Source organism: Zingiber officinale, chromosome 4B, assembly GCF_018446385.1.
Source record: "Zingiber officinale cultivar Zhangliang chromosome 4B, Zo_v1.1, whole genome shotgun sequence".
NCBI classification, from domain to species: Eukaryota; Viridiplantae; Streptophyta; class Magnoliopsida; order Zingiberales; family Zingiberaceae; genus Zingiber; species Zingiber officinale.
The window spans coordinates 41,915,286-41,938,135 of record NC_055993.1 but is presented as its reverse complement, the minus strand read 5'-3'; the positions used below and the strand labels follow the sequence as shown (position 1 = coordinate 41,938,135).

The following is a 22,850-nucleotide window of genomic DNA, read 5'->3' as shown; positions in this document are numbered from 1 at the left end:
TACAATAAATATGCAAAATAATTTTGGCATTGCAGCTCATAATTCTTTGTTGCAATCATAGTAGATTTTATGTCATAAAAAATATTATGAATGTTATATGACATGGTATATGATTATGACCTTTAGTCCCAATGAGATTGGATCTACGTATATGTTGTAATTCATAATATTGTCTGTGTGTCGTGTCTCTCTTATTTTAAATTCTGATTGTAAATTTAGACTACCATCAAATATAACTCAAGGTTTCTTTAGATTTTATAATGTATAAATTAGAGAAAGAACTAGTCTACTGAACGATGGTGAAAAAGGGAGAAGTACAACAACACACGGCGATCAAGGAAACACTTGGAGAAGATGTTTTAACTTAGGTTGGCCTTCTGATCCTCTCATTGGCTTGAGAATATCGTAGTTGATGGGGTCATAACTATGTCACATTTTATTTAGCATATATGTTGATGTATACTATGATATGCCATGATTATATGTGATACATGCATAGTTTAATTGAAATTAGGTCCTTTTCATATGTCTACCAAAGTTTGGTACTCACTACTACCTCGATCATCTGTAGTTAGGTTTGTCAAAGTAAAGTGACTCATTTTATCTTGGTAGAGTGTGGCATGACAATTATGATATTCAACTATTGAATTTTGGGTGTGACTTAACTAAGTTACCTTAATTAGATTGAGAACTTAGGGACTACGAGTCTCTAATTCTCCGACATAAACTCCCTCCTAAAATCAGATAGTCATTAAAGTTTTAATTGATATGGAGGCCCATAGCAAGACCCACACTTCAAAGAAGATAAAGTGAACAACAATTGCGACACCATTTTATCAGTCGAAGCAGCTAATGAGGTTGAGATCACAAGATGATGTCTGTTTGATAAAATCATCAATTTGGATTAGGTGGTCGAATAGATCCATTCCGCTAATGATTTAGATTGATTGGGTTGAAATTTATTAACTCATTTAAAGATGAACCCAGACAAGCCAATGTGTGAATGAACCCAAACAAGCCAATCCACACAGATTGCAGGCCTAAGTAGGCCGTCGAGGATGAGTTCACAGTCGAGAGGAAAAAATTGAAAACATTAAACAAGTTATAACTTAACGATTAAACAAAAGTCTTCTCAAATCTCTCTCAGAAAATTAGAAAACCCTTCATTGTCCGTATGTATCCCATATTTCCAAATCCTATTTCCCCATTTCCAATTTACCATTTCCCATTTCCCATTTCCAACCACATTAAACAAGTTAGCCCTTACTACATGAAGCACTAAACAAGGTAAATTGAAAATCCGTTTATACTCAGTTATATTTTCATATTTTCATGGATGATAATGTTATTTTAAATTCGATTGCAAGTTATACCGTAGATGAATCTACTATGTTGAGATTAGAGCTACTTTTTTTTTGTTTAGAATAGTGAATGTATAGACTTGAATGTTCCTTATATTTGTGTGAATACGATTTGACGTTGTAACTTGTAAGTTATGTAATATGGTTAATTTAGACTTTTGGATTGCCATTGGATTGGTTTTCTTTGCTCATATGCTATCTTTGTTTAATTAATAGCAGTGATTAAATTTGTGGGGCTCGTGGACTGACCCGTTTAACTCATAATTCATTTTGTGTAGAGTTGGATTGGGTTTTGTGGTCTGTCGAGATGGTGAATTAGGCCGCCCCATCTTATCAAATGTTAAATTTTTAATAGATCAACGTGTACTACCATAAATTAGCGCATTGGACACCTCTATTGGTCGGGAAGCAAAAGTGAAGTTTGCCCATTATAATTTGAACAATGCTATGGCACGGCCTAGGAGCACATGATGAATAGACCTACCTACTTCTTGTCCCTAAGTCTATGGGCGTGTGAGATTCCCTCTATAAGCTTTCATGGCGGCATCCCCACTTGAGTCCATTACTCAACTCAGCTCAGCTGGAGGGGGAAGCTCAAGTAGTGGTCCAATCATCCCGTTCACTCCATGGTAGACGGATTCAGCCATGCATTCCCTTCCTAACAAATCGACAAGTGTTTCTTTTAATGTAAGGCAATCTCGGTGTGGACAAGGCTAGCAGACCATGATGGGGGAAGACCGCAGCAGGACATGGCCTGCCCTAATGGAGAGAGATTCTCTAGTTCATTAAAAAAAAAAAAAAAAAAAATTAGGAAATATACTATTTAAATTATAATCAGATTATGATGATGATTCAATAATAATTAATTATGATTTTTCTTTAATTTTATCGTCTCCTAGATTATAATTTGAATCGAGACGGATGGTCAGAGATCGTCCGAAGGCTATCGACAATGGCCAAGTGGCCAGATAGCCTGGGAGATCTTCGGCCACCCACTCTAACCCAATTACAACTTAGGAATACAGTGAATCTAAAAAGAAATCTTTATCAATTACGATCGAATCATGATCACAATCTAATCATAATTATAAATAATTTATCTATTAATTTACTTTTTTATGAATCAAAAGATCTGGACTCTATCTCTAACCCTCTTTCCCTTTCAAGAGTTTGTTTTTATCAGAAGCTGACGTATACATACTTTTCGAACTCAATTGGTGCCCTATTAACTTTGTTATTCCACATAGGTTGCTCAACGTCATCGTCAGAAATCTTATCACGCTGCAAAAGGTTGGAACCGCCAACCCAGCGGCCCCCTCAACCCGGCCCCACAAGTATGAGAGGGAGTAAATCACGGTGAATACGAGCCCAGCTATGACATGGTGGTCTCAGGTGTTTAGCACGGACAGATATTGATGTTATCACATTTGGTCAGAAATCTTATCACCAATATCACCAATGTACATCTGGGAGGTAAATTTTATGGATCAATTATCACGAGAACCAAAGATTAAATTGTAGATAGGATATGAGAAAAAGTAAAGAAAAGCCTAGTGGTTATCATCCAGTTTCTTTTTTTTTAGTTACCAAAGTTATATAAATTTTTATTTTTTTCATTTAACAAAGAGTTTTGATAGCCGACAACGCACTGGAACCAAATCTTCTCGATTATTAATTGGCCAATAACAAATAAGGAGAAGCAGGTACGATGAAAAGACATTTTAAAGAATCGATACGCCCTTCAAAATTTATAATACACTCATTTAATCATTTAGCAAAGTTCAATGCCCCCAAGATTGATATTGATAGTATTTGAATTGTCCTTATAAAAGAACTAATTTATTTTATAACTCATGAGTTATTTCTTGAAGGAACTCTTGAACTAGATCTTTTTATTTTTCTCCATTGGATATTACATAAAGAGATATACCAACATGAATTGTCGAACACATTCTAGATGGGAAACGCAACACTAAAAGCACAGGAATGACCTGAGATGGAGGACGAGCTAACTCACTGTAAACAAGTTTAAAGACAATTAACATTAGGAAATCAATATTTACACGTCCCGTTCTAAGTCACAAGTCGATACTGATAGCCATACTCAATTCTGAATCGCAAGTTAACATTGATAATCACACTGAGATGCGGGCATTACTTGTACAGGTATCTTTCATGTAACTGGCGATGCTGTACAAGATTACATACTTGGAACTTAAAGAAAGATGAGTCATTTTTCTTCAGCGACACCACTTAGTAAAAATATTAGAGCAACCTTCTGCTAGCCACAATAGTTTCTGTGACAAGAACAAAATGCTTGAGATAACTAACAGGATGGCAACATGGATTGACAAAACTTACATCTACACAAGCTATAATCAACTGAGCATGGATGGATGCCCAGTCTGTAGCATCCTCTTGAGAACATCAGCATGCCAACCGAAGGAAGAGTCTGATGCACTGTGGAACATGTTGAGAAAAGGTGTCACCTGGAGATCGAGATATGTGTAGAATTTACTTCACATAATATGCATGCTGAAGTGAGAGATTAGAAAATATAAAGATGAATAGTCATGAATTTACTTCACATTATATGCATGCTGAAGTGAGAGATTAGAAAATATAAAGATGAATAGTCATGCATATTTCAATGTAAAAGGCACCTTGGGGTTGAGATCTCATATGGAAATGAAATGATTTCAGAGTTCTGAACTGGAGGAATGTGGTCTTTCTTCTCATTCACAAATCTTATTATTTGAAATAGGACTTCTCGTAATGATGATTCTAAAGCAGTGCGTCTTGAGCTGCCTTCTTCAGATGTGTTCTCTGGAATCATATGATATTCAAGATTAAACAAACGGATCAAGAAGGGGGGAAACTCGTTAATTTTAGCAAAAGAGCATCCCTACCTCCGGTGCTTAATGGTGCTTTCGAATTGTGAGGTTTAGTATGTGATTTAGGGTTTAAGACATGCAAATTAATATACCACTGCTCCCAATAAAAGCGCTCAGTTCTGTTTCCAAACCATGAAGCATGCTTGTTTTTGACTTCATAGAAAGACAAGCATATCTGCACCAATACACATCAAAGTTTAAGAAATTAACTCAATTCCAAATTAAACAGCAAGTAACATTTATCTACCTCCTAGAAAAGAAATTGTCTTTAAAGCAAGAGAATACTTGGCTTTATAAGCTCTTCCAAACATTTATGATTTATTTTCTGATATTTTGTTTGCTTTGGCTCCTTTTGGTTATCTTATCTAACTGAATGTTGATTTGATTTTTTATATTGTCAGGGTCATAATCCACTGGAAAAAAAAAAGACTGGGGCTTCAACTTTTCAAATAACATAGAAGACATGCCGGAAGACACCTTCAGATATGTGACATGGATAGGTAAATGGTTAAGAACCCATAGCAGTTAGTAAAATCAAAATAAAAATGGAAAGATCCAGAATAAATTTTAAATGCCAAAAATAAATAGCTGACAATCTCCTGATTTGCATTGTCCTTCCTCACATTGAAAAAAGAAACTAATAAAGGTATATATACTAGCTCATGTTTCCACATAAAACATGGATAAGAAGATTATGGAAAGATCAAGAAACTATTTATGATGTATTTCAATAACCAAAAAGTCAAAATGAAAAGTGAGAAAAGCACTGCAGTAACTGTAATTGACAAGCACAGCTAGCTACAAAAGAAACCTGGCTTTTTTTGTTTGGGTGTTTCTCTACCCAAGCAATGAGTTGGTCAGTCTTTTCCTCTATTTTCTTATCTAGTTCATGATCTCCACATTGAACCTGTAAGAAAGATTCCATAAATTAATTTATCTGCAAAACGTGATCCTCACTAAGCCAAAAGGCAGACAAATCCAGTAAAAGCACAAGATGATCTACATGTGTGCAACACAAGATGTCAACTTAAATGATAACACAATGGCAAGATTCAAAGAAAAGAGAGCGAGACAAGAAATCAGGAGCCTATACCAATTGCATGCTACAAATAGAGTTCCTCTTATTGGTGTAACATTATTAAGGCCAAGTGCTATAACATGATTTATTTCTCTTGATACTCGTTCCCACAAGTTCAGTAGTTCTAGTCCTTCCACCAATAGACAGATGGTTCCTTCATTAGCTGACGCTTAATGTAATCATTGACCTACTGCAACTATGAGGAAGAATAGGTCTAATACATTATAAGATGAAACCATAGTTTGAAATCTTATGCTGTGTCGCGGTAAGATTACACATACACCATTCTGATAAATAATTGAAATCTGATCCTGATATTGATGGACACAAGTAATCCCTCTTATACCACACATGTTGATTGTATTGATGAATACCTTACCATACCATTCTGATACTCAAGATGCTTTGACACAGTTCAACATGCACCCAGATGAATTTCAATAATGTTTGTTAACTTTAAGTAGCTTATTTCTCCAAAATCATTGTTCGACTATTTGTTAGATTATCAACCAGCGTTAAAACTATGACAAATATTCAATGAATGGATCAACTAAACTATTATACTAATGCTAGGTTGTTCCTCGGAAGGAATGTATTGCAAGGTCCGACTGTAAGGTCTCGACAAGGACCGCTACATCTCTAGAATTCGGGTGTAGTACTAAACATACAAGAGTTCGCGTTGTAGAGTCAAACTATAACGTATCGGCAATGACCGCTACATTTCCATGAGAACTTGGGTGCAGTATTAATAGACAAGAGTTCTCACATCATAGATTGGATAACAATAAATATGATAGGAAAACTAATAATCTACGATTTGGAACATGGAACATAGGAACCCTCACTAGTAAATCAATAAAGATAGTAGATACGATGATCAGGAGAAAAATTAATATTTTGTGTGTACAAGAGAAAAAATGGATAGGCGAGAAGGTAAAACTAATAGAGAACTCAGGTTTTAAGTTATGGTATACAGGAAAGAGTAAAGTAAGAAATGAAGTGTATATTGTTGTATATAGTTTGTTAAATGATGAAGTTATAAGAATAGTTAGAAAAGAGGATAAAATTATAACCCTTGAAATAATAGTGACGAAAGAAATTATGAACATAATTAGTGTATATGCATTATAAGTAGGATTAGATGAAGCTACTAAATTAAAGTTTTAGGACAACTTAGATGAAATATTACAAAACATTCCGCTAAATAAAACGATTTTAATAGGAGGTGATCTAAATGAACATGTTAGAATGAAAAATGAGGAATCTGAAAGGGTACATGGGATTATGAGTTTGGAACGAGAAATGAGGAAAGGAAAACTATATTATATTTTGCGATAACATATGACTTTATATTATCTAATACGTTTTTTTTCAGAAAAGACAAAAACACCTAGTCACGTTCAAAAATGGAAATAATAAATCGCAAATTGACTTTCTTATGATTAGGAAGAAGGGTAGAAAAATTTGTAAAGATTGCAAAGTCATCTTTGGAGAAAGCTTAACTACCCAACATATATTAGTAGTGTTGAATATATGTCTCAAATATAATATCAATAGAAAGAAAATATATATGACTCCAAAAATTAAGTGATGAAAGTTAAAGGATAAGAAGCAAAATATATTTAAAAAGAAGATAGGAGTACGAGCATTAGGTGAAATATACGGTGACTCTAATACGACATGGGATAAGATGGTATCAAAGTTGAAAATAGTAACTGAAAATATATTCGGTGAGTCAAATGGACATGCACCACTAAGTAAGGAATCTTGGTGGTGGAATGAGAAAGTATAAGAGAAAATGAAAGAAAAACGAATAGCTTATAAAAAATTATATATTTGTAAGAACGAGAAAAAACTTAAAAAATATACAATAACCAAGAAATAAGCTAAGATAGTAGTAAATGAAGCAAAAAATGAAATTTTTAAACGATTATATCAAAAATTGGATACAAAAGAAGGGAAAAGAGACATTTATAAAATAACTAAAGTACGAGAAAGAAAGACAAGAAATTTTATCCAAATACAATATATTAAAGACAAATATAATAAGGTACTAGTAAATGATAGAGAAATAAAAGAATGGTGGAAGAGGTATTTTCATCAATTTTTTAATGAATGTTTAGGTGACCAACTTAAATAATTTAAGTAGGTCAAATGAGCATGGAAATTTAAATTTTTATAGTAAAATTCAAACTTCAGAAGTATGACAAGCTTTAAATGGGATGCACAATGGAAAAATCATTGGACCAAATGATATACAAATAGAGGTATGGAAGTATCTAGGGAAACAGGATATTAAATGGCTTACAAAATTATTTAACATTATATTGAAAATGAAAAAAATAACTAATCAGGATAAGTACTCTAGTTCCCTTATAAAAGAAAAAAGGAGACGTACAAAATTGTGCAAACTATAGGGGTATTAAACTAATGAATCATACCATGAAATTTAGAAAAAGGTAATTTAAAAAAATTAAAGGAGACGACCAAAAATCAATTTGGCTTCATGCTTGGAAAATCGACAATAGAAGCTATACATTTTAGACAATTAATTGAAAAATTTCTCAAAAAAACAAGATCTACACATAGTATTCATTGACTTAGAAAAAGCTTATGATAGAGTTCCAAGAGAAATTATATGGAGAATTATACAAAAGAGAGGTGTTAGCGTAACATATATTGAACTGATTAAGGATATGTGCAAGATTGTAACAACCAAAATAAAGACTTCAGGCGAAATAATTGAAGTGTTTCCAATAAAAATAGATAAGTCCCTATCTTTTTACACTAATAATGAACGAACTCACTACACACATTCAAGACAAAGTACCATGGTGCATGCTGTTTGCAGATGATATTATTTTGGTAGATGAAACACGTGAAGGAGTAAATGCTAAACTAGAATCATAGCGGAAAACACTAGAAGGGAAAAATTTTAGGCCTAGTAGAATAAAGATAGAATATATGGAATTTAAGTTTAGTAATATTAGATGCAATGAGTCAATTGTTAAGATAGGAGATGACGAGTTGCTCGGAACTGAGAGCTTTAGATATTTAGAATCATTTTTACAAAACGATGGAGAGATTGAGAGAAATATCTTACATAGAATACAAGCAGGATGGTTAAAATGGAGAGCGTCGGGTGTTTTATGTGACAGTAAAATATCTCTAAAATTTAAAAGAAAGTTCTACAAAACTTAGACCTACCATATTATATGGAGTTGAATGTTGGGCTATGACTCGAGCACATAAGCAGAAGATGAGATAAGCGGAAGATGAGATGAGTAGAAATGAGGATGTTATCTGTGGACATATGAGGATGGACAGAATAAGAAATGAGAGTATTAGTGAGAAAGTCAGTTGCATCTATTTAAAGAAAACTCCGAGAGACATGTTTAAGATGGTGCAGGCATGTATTTAAACGACTAATAAATGCTCCAGGCGATGTGAAAACACGCATATCAAATGAGGAAGACCAAAAAAGACTTAGTTAGCAATAATAAAACAAGATAAAATTTATTTAAGTATAGATGATGATATAGTAAGAGATAAAGCTCAATGGCGTAAAATGATCCATATAATCGACCCCACCTAATGGGATAACACTTGGTTGTTGTTGTTGTAGCAGCTATAATCTTCACAAGTCTCGAGTGAACAAAAGACTATAAGAGTAAAACTTATATCAAATCACCTTCTAACATATTGAAGTAAAATGTGAGCGAAACTATTTTTTAATTCAGCTATATAATTCAATTGACATGTAGGCATGTTATAACATGAGCGAAACTATAAAAAGTAAAAAAAAAACCTAAGTGAAAGTTAAATGAGTAAAATGGCATGTTATAACACATGCTGAAGTTCTGTATAAGTACATTACGATACAATAAAAATTTAATTCAATTGACATCTAATTACTAGTATTATTTTTAGAAATAAATAAACTGTGAAAGATTATTATGAGTAAGACTTAATTAAGTTTACCTCATCATGTTTGTCAACACAACATAATGCCGAAATTGTACAATTCCATTAAAAAATTGAAGCTTCAGCACAGAATCACTATAAATCTTAAATGAGATAAAAATATGTTCGAAGTTGTAAAAGATAATTATAGTTATAAGATTTGAATCAACTCCGATGGAGGGGGAGTGGGACCAAAGAATATTTTGGACAATGAAATGAAATTTTATTTACTTGATGTGAATATTACTGCTACGTTTTATGAGTAAGACTTAATTAAGTTTACCTCACCATGTTTGTCAACACAATATAATGCCGAAATTGTACAATTCCATTAAAAAATTGAAGCTTCAGCACAGAATCACCATAAATCTTAAATGAGATAAAAATATGTTCGAAGGTGTAAAAGATAATTATAGTTACAAGATTTGAATCAACTACGATGGAGGGGGAGTGGGACCAAAGAATATTTTGGACAATGAAATAAAATTTTATTTACTTGATGTGAATATTACTGCTACGTTTTAGATGCCAAGTTTGAATGGTAAAAACAATGCATCATTCATAGAAAAGGGAGTGAGTTAAGACATCAGGATCCAATGGCATGATTGTTGGATTTTGAGGGATGTCCTAAGGCAATCGCCTTATAGTTTTTACTATTTATTTGATAAATATAAATTACTATTTGGGTGCGTATTCTCTATGTGTATGATTGGATCTTAAACTCTTATACTGAATGTCCGTGATACAATTCATAGCATGAGAGCTTGTGATTGGATCACAACTTGTGAGTATCTTTACATATGCAATTATGAATGTATTGGAATATTCCCTAGTCGATAAATTGATGAGTTCGGACATCATCGATTCTGATAGACTAGCACGGGTTATATTCCTTGGTTCAGTCAAACGGTTGTTTTCTCACAGGCTGGAGACATTGGGATGTCGAGAGTTAAACGTGGATATTAGTTATGGTAACTAGTTCATTGGAATAACCTGCTGTAAGACTTCATATGATTCTCTACATATATAGATATGTCAATGAAGATCTTACTACAGCTCGAATGCAAGTTTCCTTCAACTTGAGATATACAAGTTACTTTAGTCATGGAAGCTTACACTTTGACATCTTAAGCAAGCATCTCATTTAGGTGTGGACCCAGGATGATTGGATATAAGTCAAAGTGTTCGAAGGTATTTAGATAGCCCACAGAGGATTCATCGCTCATTGCGAGGAGACGTATACCCTATGACTACTCGTTAGAATTATTACTCAAAGTCTTTGATCAAAGCATCACATATTAAGAGTACGAGACTCTTAGACACATGTCGAAGTAATTTAAATCCGCAGAAAGAGGAAGTATTACTTGGGCTAGGTGTGACGTAGTCAGCCTAATGGGAACTAACACATAGACCATGTCCTGAACCAAGTGGGTATAAGACGAGTGAAAGGAACATAGCACGACTTACTGTAGCTACTGAAAGATTTGGAAGTGGTTCCGAGACCAACCTATGATTTTTCGGTTAATTGGGGATCATGATGTACTACTAGGTGTCACTCATGATCGTTCCATAATTCATGGTTAATTATGGACGACCAACATAATCGGGAACTTATAAGGTCACACGCACTACGAGTTTATCTTAGAGATATAAAACAAATTTGAGAATTGGATTCTCAGATCGAAAGAGATTAAGTTTGGTTGGACCACGCAAAGAGCAAATATTGAATCAGAATGGTGCAACGGAAGCGCAGATGAGTCACGTCTTTTGAAGACGAGTTGGACACTCTAGTTTAATTAATGAACTAAATTGGTTTGGTTCTTAATTAAAAGAGATTTGGTTATCGAACCATGAGGTTTGGTTTTGAACCAAACATAATTTGGTCTTGAACCAAATTTGAGGCTATCGATATGGATTGCGGGTTAACAGATATACGTTTGGATTTGATCCAAATTCAATAAGAAAATTATATATATATAAATTGTTATATGCATATATAAAGGGATACATATAGAAATATATATAAATATATTGATATTTATATATAGATATATATGTAGAAGAAAAAAATGCACGATGAGGAAAAAAAGATTTTCTTGCACGCGTTTTTTTTCTCTTCTTCATTCTCACGCCGCCAATGAAAGGAAAAAAAAGGGCCGCCGCCACTCAACTTCACCCGCCACTGAAGCAGGCCGCTGGAACTCCGGAGCACCATCGCCGACCCCAAGCCGCCGACTGCAGCCAAAGAACCAACAAACAGCAACCTGTGGCTACTGTCCCGTGGGTGTAGCCACCGCCGTCGGCCTTCGGGCTTTGTTGCTGTCGTCCAGGGGAGATCGTCGCCTATTTGAGGTTGTTGAACCTTTGTCGAACTTGTTGTTATAGAGGTACCACCGTCCATAGCTCCTGTCGCCGCCTGAGGAGCAACAATTAGTTGCTGCCACCGATCACACCTTCAGTGCTGTTGGCGAAGTGTTGCTCTGCCCGAATCTTGTTGTACACCATCACCCAAAGTCCCTGTTCCAGCCAGCAAAGATTGCTGCCAGAATCTGCCATCGCTAGACCTATTGTCGCTTGCCGGTGGCGAGGTTCCAGCCGCCGAACAAGAGCCACATGGTTGTTGTCCATCTCATTTGGTATCGCCTGGTTGCTTCAAGCTGCCGAATACCAAGTCGAGTTGTAATCCCTCTCTCGGATCGAACCGTCTCCCACCTTTAGCTAGTACCGAAGCGGAGATAGGACTTGGACTTATTGAAGTCGTCTCGAAGATAGCTCGGCGTGGATACAAGTAGAGGCGAGGCGAGGCTCGTGCGTCGCTTGGTTGATCTTCATCCCACTCTGGATCATCCAATGAAATCTTCTACGCATCATCCGTCAGGTATACCTAGTGTAAATTTATTTTCTGTAAAATTTTAATTATGCGATTATGTCTGGCATGTTGTATCCTTGTATGCGTGTGGTGCGTGTGATGTAATAATTAGGAATTATTATTATTTTTATTTTCCATTGCGCATGTTTACGAAACGTGTTTTAGCACGCACCCGCATCGAGCATATCCTAGCATCAAAGCCTGATCATGTTTCGACATGATCGTAAAATTGTTTTACGGTTCGTAATTAGTGTTGTAATTAATTTTGAAATTTTGCTAGAATCATTAAGAATTTTCTATTTTTGGAAGTTTTCTAAATTGTTAGAAAATTCCATTTTTAAAAAGTTTCTGAAATAATTTTAGAAAATTAAATTTAGAAATATTTTGTTAATTTAGAAATTATTATTTATAGAATTTTAAGAAATATTTCATTTTTGAAAATTTTCCTAATTTGTTAGGTAATACCAAATTTTGAAAGATTTCGAAATTCCTTAAAAATCTAGATTTGATATATTCTGAATTAAATTATAAAAATCTTTTCTAGAATTTTCGGATTTATTAAAATATTTCATTTTTGGAAAGTTTCCTAAATTGTTAGGAAATACCAAATTTAAAAAGATTTAAAAAATCATAAAAAATCCCGATTTGAATTTTATAATAAATCAAGAAATATTAATTATTTATTTCATAAATGGTTAGAAAATTAATTTAAAAAATTATTTCTAAAATAATTAAAGATTCTTGATTAATAGAAAGATTCTAGATAAGATATGTAATTAAATTTAGAAATTGATTTTCTAATTTAATTAAATAAATCTTGATTTATTAAATTTAGATTTATAACATATTTTTATTTCCAAAATAGAATTATAATATACGTAAATTTATGTCATGTTCATGTCATATTGTAGTCATGTAGATGCATTAATTATAATATGATTAGATTTTATCATGCATGCGATGTGATTAGATCTTGCTATATGTGTGATGTGTCATTCTATGTCATACGTGCGATGTGTCATGTCATCATTTATGTCATGCGTGTGATGTCATGTAGTTAGTAGATTTGCATGATGATGATAAGACCTAAATCCCTTACATCAAAATATTAAAACCTACACCTTCTGTTAATATGGCAAGAATCAGAGTTTAAGTTCTTTTTTGAGTTGTTGGTCAAAGTCAATCGCAACCTGAAATTAAATATGTTCAAATATAGAGATACATTTTCATGATTAATGGGTCGGTTTTAAACTTGAAACGTCAATTTATTGTGCCAAAGCCATGATCAATGTGGATAGAGGTGAAGTTGGGTGATATGCATTTGATGTATACTTATTAATGTATTAACAACCCGATATTTATGCGAAAATCAATCAGTTGCTAGCATAATGTGATAGTTGCATATAAATAATATGCAATCAATAAACTTGTTACCTACCGCTATAGCTAAGAATGGCTTATTGGCCAAAGTCAAGGTTATTCCTATCTATAGTGGATATCAACCACTTGGAGAAAACTTACCATCTCCCGAATTCATAGTAAGGGCTGTTGAATTCGAAAAGTAAATGGATTTCATATTTATATGTAAATTGTTTACATTTACGAAATAAAATCATCTTTCTTAAACATGCTCCATTGTGTATTTCTAAATTATTAGAGTTAGAATGTTTTCTTTGATCTTGCGCTCAACTATGGAAACAAATAAATTGACCGGGCTAACTCCAAAGGACCCATATTACCATTGTGGTAAGATGTGACATTGGAGAAGAAACGACAATGATTTATTTAGAGTCCATGAAGAAGAGAAAAAGACATCCAATGTCCTATCTCCTATCTTCGAGATTGGATCTCATACTATTTCTTTAAACACTTAGGTATTGGATACCGAATGTGCTTCACATATATGTAATGACATAAGTGAGCTAAAGAATAGTAAACGATTAGATAATCAATTAGCTTCCTAAACGTGGTATTGCCATCTTGGTCATATAAGTAAGAAACACGTATCCGAATTACACTAGTATGTAATTTTTGGAATCATTTGAATTAGATTTATTTAATACAAGTGTTTCATGCTTAAAAGGCAAGATGACATAGTTACCTTTTATTTGAAAAAGATGAACAAGAGTATGATGAATTAGGCCTTGTACATACCGATGTATGTGAATCAATGTCAACTCATGCACAAGGAAGTTATAACTACTTCATCGCCTTCATCGATGATCACTCACGATTTGGGTATATGTATTTATTGAAATACAAGTTTGAGGCTTTGAAAAGATCAAAGGGTTCAGAAATGAAGTAGAGAAAACAACTTGGTAAAAGTATTAAGATAATTCGATTCGATGGAGGTGGTGAATACTAAAGCCAAGAGTTTCATGATTATCTAAGAGACAATGAAATGTTGTCTCAATGGACTCCGCCTTACATACCACATGTGATGGTATATTTGAAGGCGAAACTGAACCTTGTTGGACATAGTTAGGTTGATAATAAATCATGCAAGTCTTCCCAAAACCTTTTTGGGATTACATACTTGTGACAGTTGTTTACTTGCTAAACAAACTCACAACTAAAGGCAGTCTCGGCTAATCCATTTAAGATATGGACTAGTTAAACCCTCAGTCATCTTATTTGAAGCTATGAGGTTGTCCTTCTTATGTGAAGAGGACTGTATCAAAGTAGCTAAATGCTAAGTCTGATAAGTGTCTATTAATTGGATTACCCTAAGGAAACTATGGGTTACCAATTCTAAGATCCCTTGAAACAAAAAGGACGTTTATTTCAAGGCATATTGTATTTCTAGAGAAATGGTTTCTCTTGCAAGAAAACAAGTGGGAGCGAGGTTGAACTAAGAGTAGTTTAAGTGACTCCAATAGACACAAAAGAGACGCCTAAATAAGACTCACAGCTGATTACTCATTGTTGAACCTGTTAATACACCGCCACTTCATAGATCTAGTAGGGCACGTCTAATTCTCGAGAAATATGGATTTCTCATAAGTGAATCGAGAGGCCTGTCACTCATTGTGGATGAGGAGCTTGCTAGTTATGAAGAAGTTCTGAAAAGTTCAGAAAGGGACTCGTGGTTAAAAACCATGAAATCGAAAAAATGGATTCCATGTATAACCAAGTTTGGAACTTGGCATATCCACCCGAAGGTATAGTACCTATTGGATGCACAAGAGTTTTTAAGATGAAAAACTGACATGGATGAGAATTTGATATCTCATAAAAATTCATACGAACCTTGTGTGTATATAAAGGTTAGTGGAGTGTAATCATGTTCCTAGTATTATATGTTGTTGACATATTACATATAGGAAATGATATGCCCATTATAGTTAGTTAAAGTTTGGTTATCCAAGACATTTTCCATGAAAGACATGAGAGAAGCAACCTATATCCTTTGATTTCGATATATAGAGATTGATCGAACATGTTGCTTAATCTTTAGCATGTCGGAATCCAAGAAAGGTCAAGATTCACCTTTCGAAGTCTATGTGCCTAAGCACATAAGATGAGAGGATTCATATGAGTTAGATCCATTGGCACAAGCTATAGGATCAATCATGTGTGCTATGTTATGTACGAGACCCGACATATCGTATGCTCTGAATGTCAAGAGCAGATATCAATCGGATCCATGTATGGATTGTTGGATGACTGTCAAGATAATCCTTAAAACTAAGGATTTAGTCTTGGTATATAGAAGAGGTGATATGATTATACATAGGTATACTGATACTAGTTTCCATATGGACAAGGATGATTCCAAGTTCAAGCATGGACATGTATTCACCTTAAAATGTAAACGTAATAAATTAGAAAGGTTCCAAGCAAAAAATGATCTAAAGATGTACTTCGTCGCTATCATATGATCAAGAGATCATGAGTAGGAATAAAATACAAATTGAGAGAAATTCTCACCGAACAGAACCTAGTGGATCCTTTCATGAAACCTCTACCTCAAAACGAGTTTTAAGAGTCATGTAGAGACCTACGATGTTGGACACCATGGCGATTGGCATTAGGCCAAGTGGGAGTGTTGAATTTTGAGGGATGTCCTAAGGCAATCGGCTTATAGTTTTTACTATTTATTTGATAAATATAGATTCACTATTTGGGTGCACATTCTCTATGTGTATGATTGGATCTTAAACTCACGTACTAAATCTCCGCAATACAATTTATAACATAAGAGAACTTGTGATTGGATCACAACTTGTGAGTATCTTTACATGTGCAATTATGAATGTATTGGAATATTCCCTAGTCGATGAATTGATGAGTTCGGACATCATCGATTCTAATAGACTAGCACGGATTATATTCCTTGGTTCGGCCAAGCAGTTATTTTCTCATAGACTGGAGACATTGTGATGTCAAGAGTTAAACGTGGATGCTAGTTATGGTAACTAGTCCATTGGTAGGGATGGCAACGGGTCCGGGTTGGGGCGGGTTTAGCCAAACCCGGAACCCACCCCGCCTCCCTTTGGACCCGCCTCGCCCCGTCCCGTGAACCCGGCGGGGCGGATCCGGGTTAGACCCGCTAGACCCGCCATATTTAAAATATATTTATTTTAATATTAAAATATTATAAAATAAAATTTTAATTATTAAATATAAGAAAAATTATAATTATATTAATAAACTATATATTTATTATAGATATATGGGTCCGGGGCGAGTCCTGGGTTGCCATCCCTATTCATTGATGTGACCATTGGTGTGATTGTAAGACTTCATATAGTTCTCTACATATATAGATATGTCAATGAAGCTCTTACTGCAGCTCGAGTGCAAGTTTCTTTCGATTTGAGATATATAAATCACCTTGGTCATGGAGGTTTATACTTTGACATCTTAAGCAAGCATCTCATTGAGGTGTGGACCCAAGGTGATTGGATATAAGCCGAAGTGCCCGAATATGTTTGGATAGCCCACAGAGGATTCACCACTCCTTGCGAGGAGATGTAAACCCTATGGCCACTCATTAGGATTATTACTCAAAGTTTTTGGTCAAAGCATCATATTAAGAGTACGAGACTCTTAGACACATGTCGAAGTAATTTAAATCCGCAGAACGAGGAAGTATTACTTGGGCTAGGTGTGACGTAGTCAGCCTAATGGGAACTGACACATAAACTATATCCTAAACCAAGTGGATATAAGACGAGTGAAAGGAACATAGCACGACTTACTATAGCTACTGAAAGATTTGGAAGTGGTTCCGAGATCAACCTATGATTTTTCGGTTAATTGGGGATCATGATGTACTACTAGGTGTCACTCATGACCGTTCCATAATTCATGGTTAATTATGGACGGCCAACATAATCGGAAACTTATAAGATCACACGCACTACGAGTTTATCTTAAAGACATAAAACAAGTTTGAGAATTGGATTCTCAGATCGAGAGGGATTAAGTTTGGTTAGACCAGACAAAGGGCAAATATGGAATCAGAATGGTGCAATGGAAGCGCGGATGAGTCACGTCTTTTAAAGACGAGTTGGGCACTCTAGTTTAATTAATGAGCTAAATTGGTTTGGTTATTAATTAAAAGAGATTTGGTTATTGAACCATGAGGTTTGGTTTTGAACCAAACATAGTTTGGTCTTGAACTAATTTTGAGGCTATTGGTATGGATTACGGGTTAACGGATATGTGTTTGGATTTGATCCAAATTCAATAAGAGAATTATATATATATATAAATTGTTATATACATATATAGAGGGATACATATATATATATATAGAAGAAAAAACCGTACGATGAGAACAAAAAAAAAGGTTTTCTCGCACGCGTTTTTTTTCTCTTCTTCGTTCTCACACCACCGACGAAAGGAAAAAAAAAAAAAGGGTTTTGTCCTTTCTGCGCCGCCGCCACTCAACTTCACTAGCCACTGAAGCAGGTCGCTGGAACTCTGGAGCACCATCGCCGACCCCAAGCTGCCGACTGCAATCGCAGAACCAACGAACAGCAGCCACAGGCTGCTATCCCATGGGTATAGCCACCGTCGTCGGCCTCCGGGCTTGCTGCTGTCGTCCAGGGGAGATCCAGTTCGAGGTTGCTGAACCTTTGCTGGACTTGTTGCTATGGAGGTACCACCATCCATAGCTCCTGCTGCCGCCTGAGGAGCAGCAATCAGATGTTGCGACCGATCACACCTTCAATGCTGCCAGCGAAGTGCTACTCTGCCCGGATCTTATTGTGCCACCGCCGCCCAAAGTCCCTGTTCCGGCCAGCAAAGATTGCTGCCGGAATCTGCCATCGCTGAACCTATTATCGCTTGCCAACATCGAGGTTCCAGCCTCCGGACAAAAGCAACATGGTTGTCGTCCATCTCGTTTGGTATTGCCCGGTTGCTTCAAGCCGCTAAATACCAAGTCGAGTTGTGATCCCTCTCTCGGATCGAACCGTCTCCCACCTTTGGCTAGTAGCGAAGCGGAGGCACGACTTGGACTTATTGAAGTCGTCTTGAAGATAGCTCGGCGTGGATACAAGTAGAGGCGAGGCTCATGCGTCGCTTGGTTGATCTTCGTCCCACTCCGGATCATCCAATGGAATCTTCTACGTATTATCCGTCAGATATAGGGTTTAGGGTTTGGGGTTTAGGGTTTAATTTACTTTTCGTAAAATTTTAATTATGTGATTATGTTTGGCATGTTGTATCTTTGTATGTGTGTGGTGCGTGTGATGTAATAATTAAAAAATATTATTATTTTTATTTTCCGCTGCGCATATTTACAAAACGTGTTTTAGCACGCACCCGCATCGGCCATATCCCAACAATGATATTACAAAAAAGGTTCTCTTATTAGCATAATATTCCTAAGGACAAATATTCTAACATGATTTGTTCCTCTTAAACCTTGTTCCCTACAAGTCCAGTGGCTCTGGTGCTTCCACCAATAACTAGATGGATAATTGACTTATGAGGGAAAAGAGGTTTAGACTATAGTATATGACAAAATAAGAAGAAAAAACTTGAGATCATTTGGATATGATGACAAATTACAAGAATTGAATCAATAGTAGGAAGTAAGCAAGACCAAAGAATAAATTAGATAATTTAATAAAAACTATTTAATTGATTTGGATTTCACTAGTGGTTTAACGTTGTACAGATATCAATAGAGGTGGTTAAAATTTATGTAGTCAATCTCAAGTAGTTGTAATAAACATAGTTGGCTTGATAATGATGACAATGATGAACAAATGCCCTAAGGGAGTTTTAGGCTGATCCCTGACCTGTTAGAGGTAGAACGGTGAGTACCTCCATTTATATGAATTTGAAATATTAGTCTATTGCCATCAGCAAATCACTTAAGAGGCTGCTGAAGAACCAACTATAGAATTCTAAAGCATGTAGCCTTTATATCATAAGATGTCTCAACTATGATCTCTTGTAAATTTGTCTTTGATGTCTTAGTTAACATTTAGTATTAATAAATTAACAAACCTATGAAATTATAAAATTATACATCTTTCATATCCCACATAGAATAGAAAATTGACTTGTTAACTTGCGAGGAACAACCATGGGTACAAGATAATTAATAATAACTCCTCTGTCTAAGCTTTTGAATTCCTTTATTAGCCTATAAGTCATCATCAAAGTCTCCCTCACGTAAATTTGACATTCGTTATGATCCAAAGTCTAACTCAACCAAGAATCATCCCTAAAGAGCATGTGAGACTAACTTTGTTACCAACTAGTACAACCCACATAGATGAGAAAATTGATGAATAGTTTGTCTAGCCAATAGCTTAAAATGCTTAACCCAAGTCAATAAGAACTTACCTATCAAATTGTTAGAATGTTATATTAGCCCACAACTTGAAGAGCACTAACAAAACCAACCTTACATACCTCTTCATATTGATGTAGAACAAACAAAACCACCCTCACACAGAGTGAGAAAACAAAGTGGAATTTTTACTAATTTTAATTTGATCATCAAATGACACACTGCGACATGTTTATAGACTTGATCCTACGAATCTAGGAATAAGAAAATTAGAAAATGCAATAATTACCATTGATTAAGTATCCAAAAAAGGACTAAATACAAAACAATTCAAATTGTTACCAAAAAACTAAAATTGAGTTCAAAATTCAAATTTTGAATTGATTTCCTGATTTGCATCACAACTCCCCAAGTGGGACTAAATCAAAGCACCCACATCACACCCACAAAATTTGATATAAAAATATAGAAACTCAATTTAATAAATGATGGAAGGATGCAATTAGCCATACATATAAAAATAAGAGAAGATTATGTAGTAATAGAAGAGATCACAATATATGTCGAGCTAATGTGCCAACAATCTATCATAATGTTATTGTACTTATTCAGATGTAACAACCAAGTAGTTGAATTCCTACATATTCTTCAGTAGTTTGCAAAAGATCTCTCTTCAATTAGCTTAACAAATAGGAAGGATAGAAAAAATACTCTAGCAATTAAACAACTCAGATAAAATGCACAAACTTACATATGTGATCTCAAAAAGTTCACACTCAATATCCTTGGGTCGAACAAGTCCCAATGCTCTATGGAAGACAATAGTGTGTAATAAACCTGAAAAAGTATATAATAAATCATACAAGACACCTTCAAATGCTGGCAAATAAAAGATGAACGGACAGAAGCGAAACAAATTGTACATATTACAATTTTATAGTTAGTAACATTAGAGTGGCTACAATATTCTCATAGCACAGAATAGAATGTGGTATGGTGTTGATGGAAACCCTATAGTCAAAATAAATCAAAATAAAAAGAGATACTCTCTTTCAACATCTTACCCTAAGACTATTTGTTACATCAAACCACAGTTGAAAATATCAGTATCAGTCAACAACAATAACAACAAGCATTATTCAACTAGGTGGAGTCGACTATATGAATCATTCTATACTATTGGGCTCTATCTCCTATTATATCATCATTTATATTTAATTAAATTTTAAATATCAGTATTAGTAAAAAGAAAAAAGGAAAAAAAAAATTCAAACCATGGCCTTATCCTGCATATACATGAGCATACAAGCAAGTATATAGCATTAGTAGTAATATGTGCCTTGAAATTTGCAACATTGGTCCATATCCCTTGTCAAATGACAATCATGTATCCTGTATCTAGAAATTTTTTGAACTACACAGATAGAGTTAATACACTGAAACCAAATTGTACTTGTGCAGCACTATTCCTAGAGTTAATTAAACAGCGCAGATTCTATCGCATAAACTGAGAAGTTAGTAACTTACAGCGAAGCACCTCTCGGATCTCTAGCGGCTCCACCACCTGAAACCATCATGATTTACAGTTCAAAATGAAAGAATTCTAATAAAAGCAATATCAAACAAAAAGAGGCAAATATTTTACAGATCCCTTAAACAAACGACGGAGGAAAAGTTGATCTGAAATCAAGGGCGACCAAATCAGAGCAAATATGTGAGAAAACTGCGGGTCATTACAAGTTAACTGATACCAACATGCCGGATGGTTAGAGACAGACAACTGAATCCAAATTAGGTCAAGATGAAAAAGGGCTAACCAGTTCCTTGAGTTGGAAAGTTTCGCAGTTCATGAGACCTCTTCTTCCACTTGATGTCCGACACGCAGAGGGTACAAATTGGAACCCAGAACGGAGCAATCGAAGACGATCGGATTTCGTCGTCGCCTGTAGGTTTCCAAAAGATGAAAGGAAATAAAGAACGAAGGATTATATCTCCACGCAATAATTAAAATTAAAATTCGATACAAATACAAAATATACAAACATTATAACTAATATCTAATAAATTTCAATTTTTTAAAAATAAAAACAATATTCTATTTTTCATTCAAAAATATTTTTATTTTATATTATTATAGTGACTTTATCCAAACAGCTACAATAATGTTAAAATAAATTTAAATAATTTTAAAAACATTTTAATATTATATATGTAACAATTTTAATTTATATTATAATAATTTTAGTTAAAAAAATTATGAAAGTATAAAATCAAATTACTTTCAAGATGAAAATTGAGATGATGCATTTAATATTTTAAAATTAAAATGTTCTTTTGATTTTTACTCTTATTTATTTTTTTATATTTTACAAATAAATGTTTAAATCTTTATTGTGCATCCTTTTTAACCCATCCTGTTTCCCAAAAAAGAAAAAAATTATTTAAAAAATCATGGGAAAAAACTACAAAATAGATTCTATATGATTACATGAATTCAAATTTTAAATTTTTATTTATTAAAATTATAGATAAAAGATTAGTGAAAATTATATTTCAAAAGAAAATTAATTTTTAAAAATATCGTATTTAAATTTTATTGTTCGAGTTTTTCATTCAAATTATCTCAAGGAGATATATAGAAAAGCAGTAAACATTTTCAATGTGCTTTTCTTCTATTTATAAAAAGCTAGAAAGAAAGTGGGAGGAGAGAATTCTCTACCATAATAGGAAAGATATAATAAAGGTTACATATAATGAATTAGTATTGGATAGTAAGTACAATTTTTTTTAAAAAAAAATCTTTTGTAAAATTACGATATGTAACATAATAAAGTGAAATGAGAAAGATAAAAAATAAATCTACTTTTTATTTAGTTTGGAGCATTTGATTACTTCTGCTCTAAGGTTAATGATAGTTTATCATTTT

The 22,850-nt window shown here is 34.2% G+C and overlaps 1 protein-coding gene across 2 annotated transcripts; it reads right to left on the bottom strand.

Annotated features, from left to right (window-relative positions):
- Positions 1-3,374: 3,374 nt before the first annotated feature.
- LOC121974996 (autophagy-related protein 101-like) lies at positions 3,375-21,913 on the bottom strand. Of its 2 annotated transcripts, none has more exons than XM_042526329.1 (8): positions 21,742-21,913; positions 21,452-21,488; positions 20,676-20,761; positions 5,067-5,162; positions 4,271-4,430; positions 4,025-4,187; positions 3,723-3,821; positions 3,375-3,658 (listed from the first exon to the last, which is right to left on the bottom strand). In XM_042526329.1, the coding sequence occupies exons 1-7, from the start codon at positions 21,772-21,774 to the stop codon at positions 3,740-3,742; spliced, it is 657 nt and encodes a 218-aa protein (XP_042382263.1). In that variant the 5' UTR covers positions 21,775-21,913; the 3' UTR covers positions 3,375-3,658; positions 3,723-3,739. The 2 variants fall into 2 exon arrangements, 1 of the variants encoding a protein (XP_042382263.1); XR_006110182.1 differs by having other exon boundaries at positions 3,610-3,658; positions 3,723-3,850.
- Positions 21,914-22,850: the final 937 nt, after the last annotated feature.

Excerpts from the sequence above, each read along its gene's own strand:
- LOC121974996 (XM_042526329.1), bottom strand. The coding sequence starts at position 21,774 with ATGAACTGCGAAACTTTCCAACTCAAGGAACTG. Across the intron at positions 5,163-20,675 it reads AACTTTTTGAGATCACATAT|GTTCAATGTGGAGATCATGA; the intron begins GTAAGTTTGTGC and ends TCTTTCTTACAG. Across the intron at positions 4,431-5,066 it reads ACCCAAACAAAAAAAGCCAG|ATATGCTTGTCTTTCTATGA; the intron begins GTTTCTTTTGTA and ends GTATTGGTGCAG.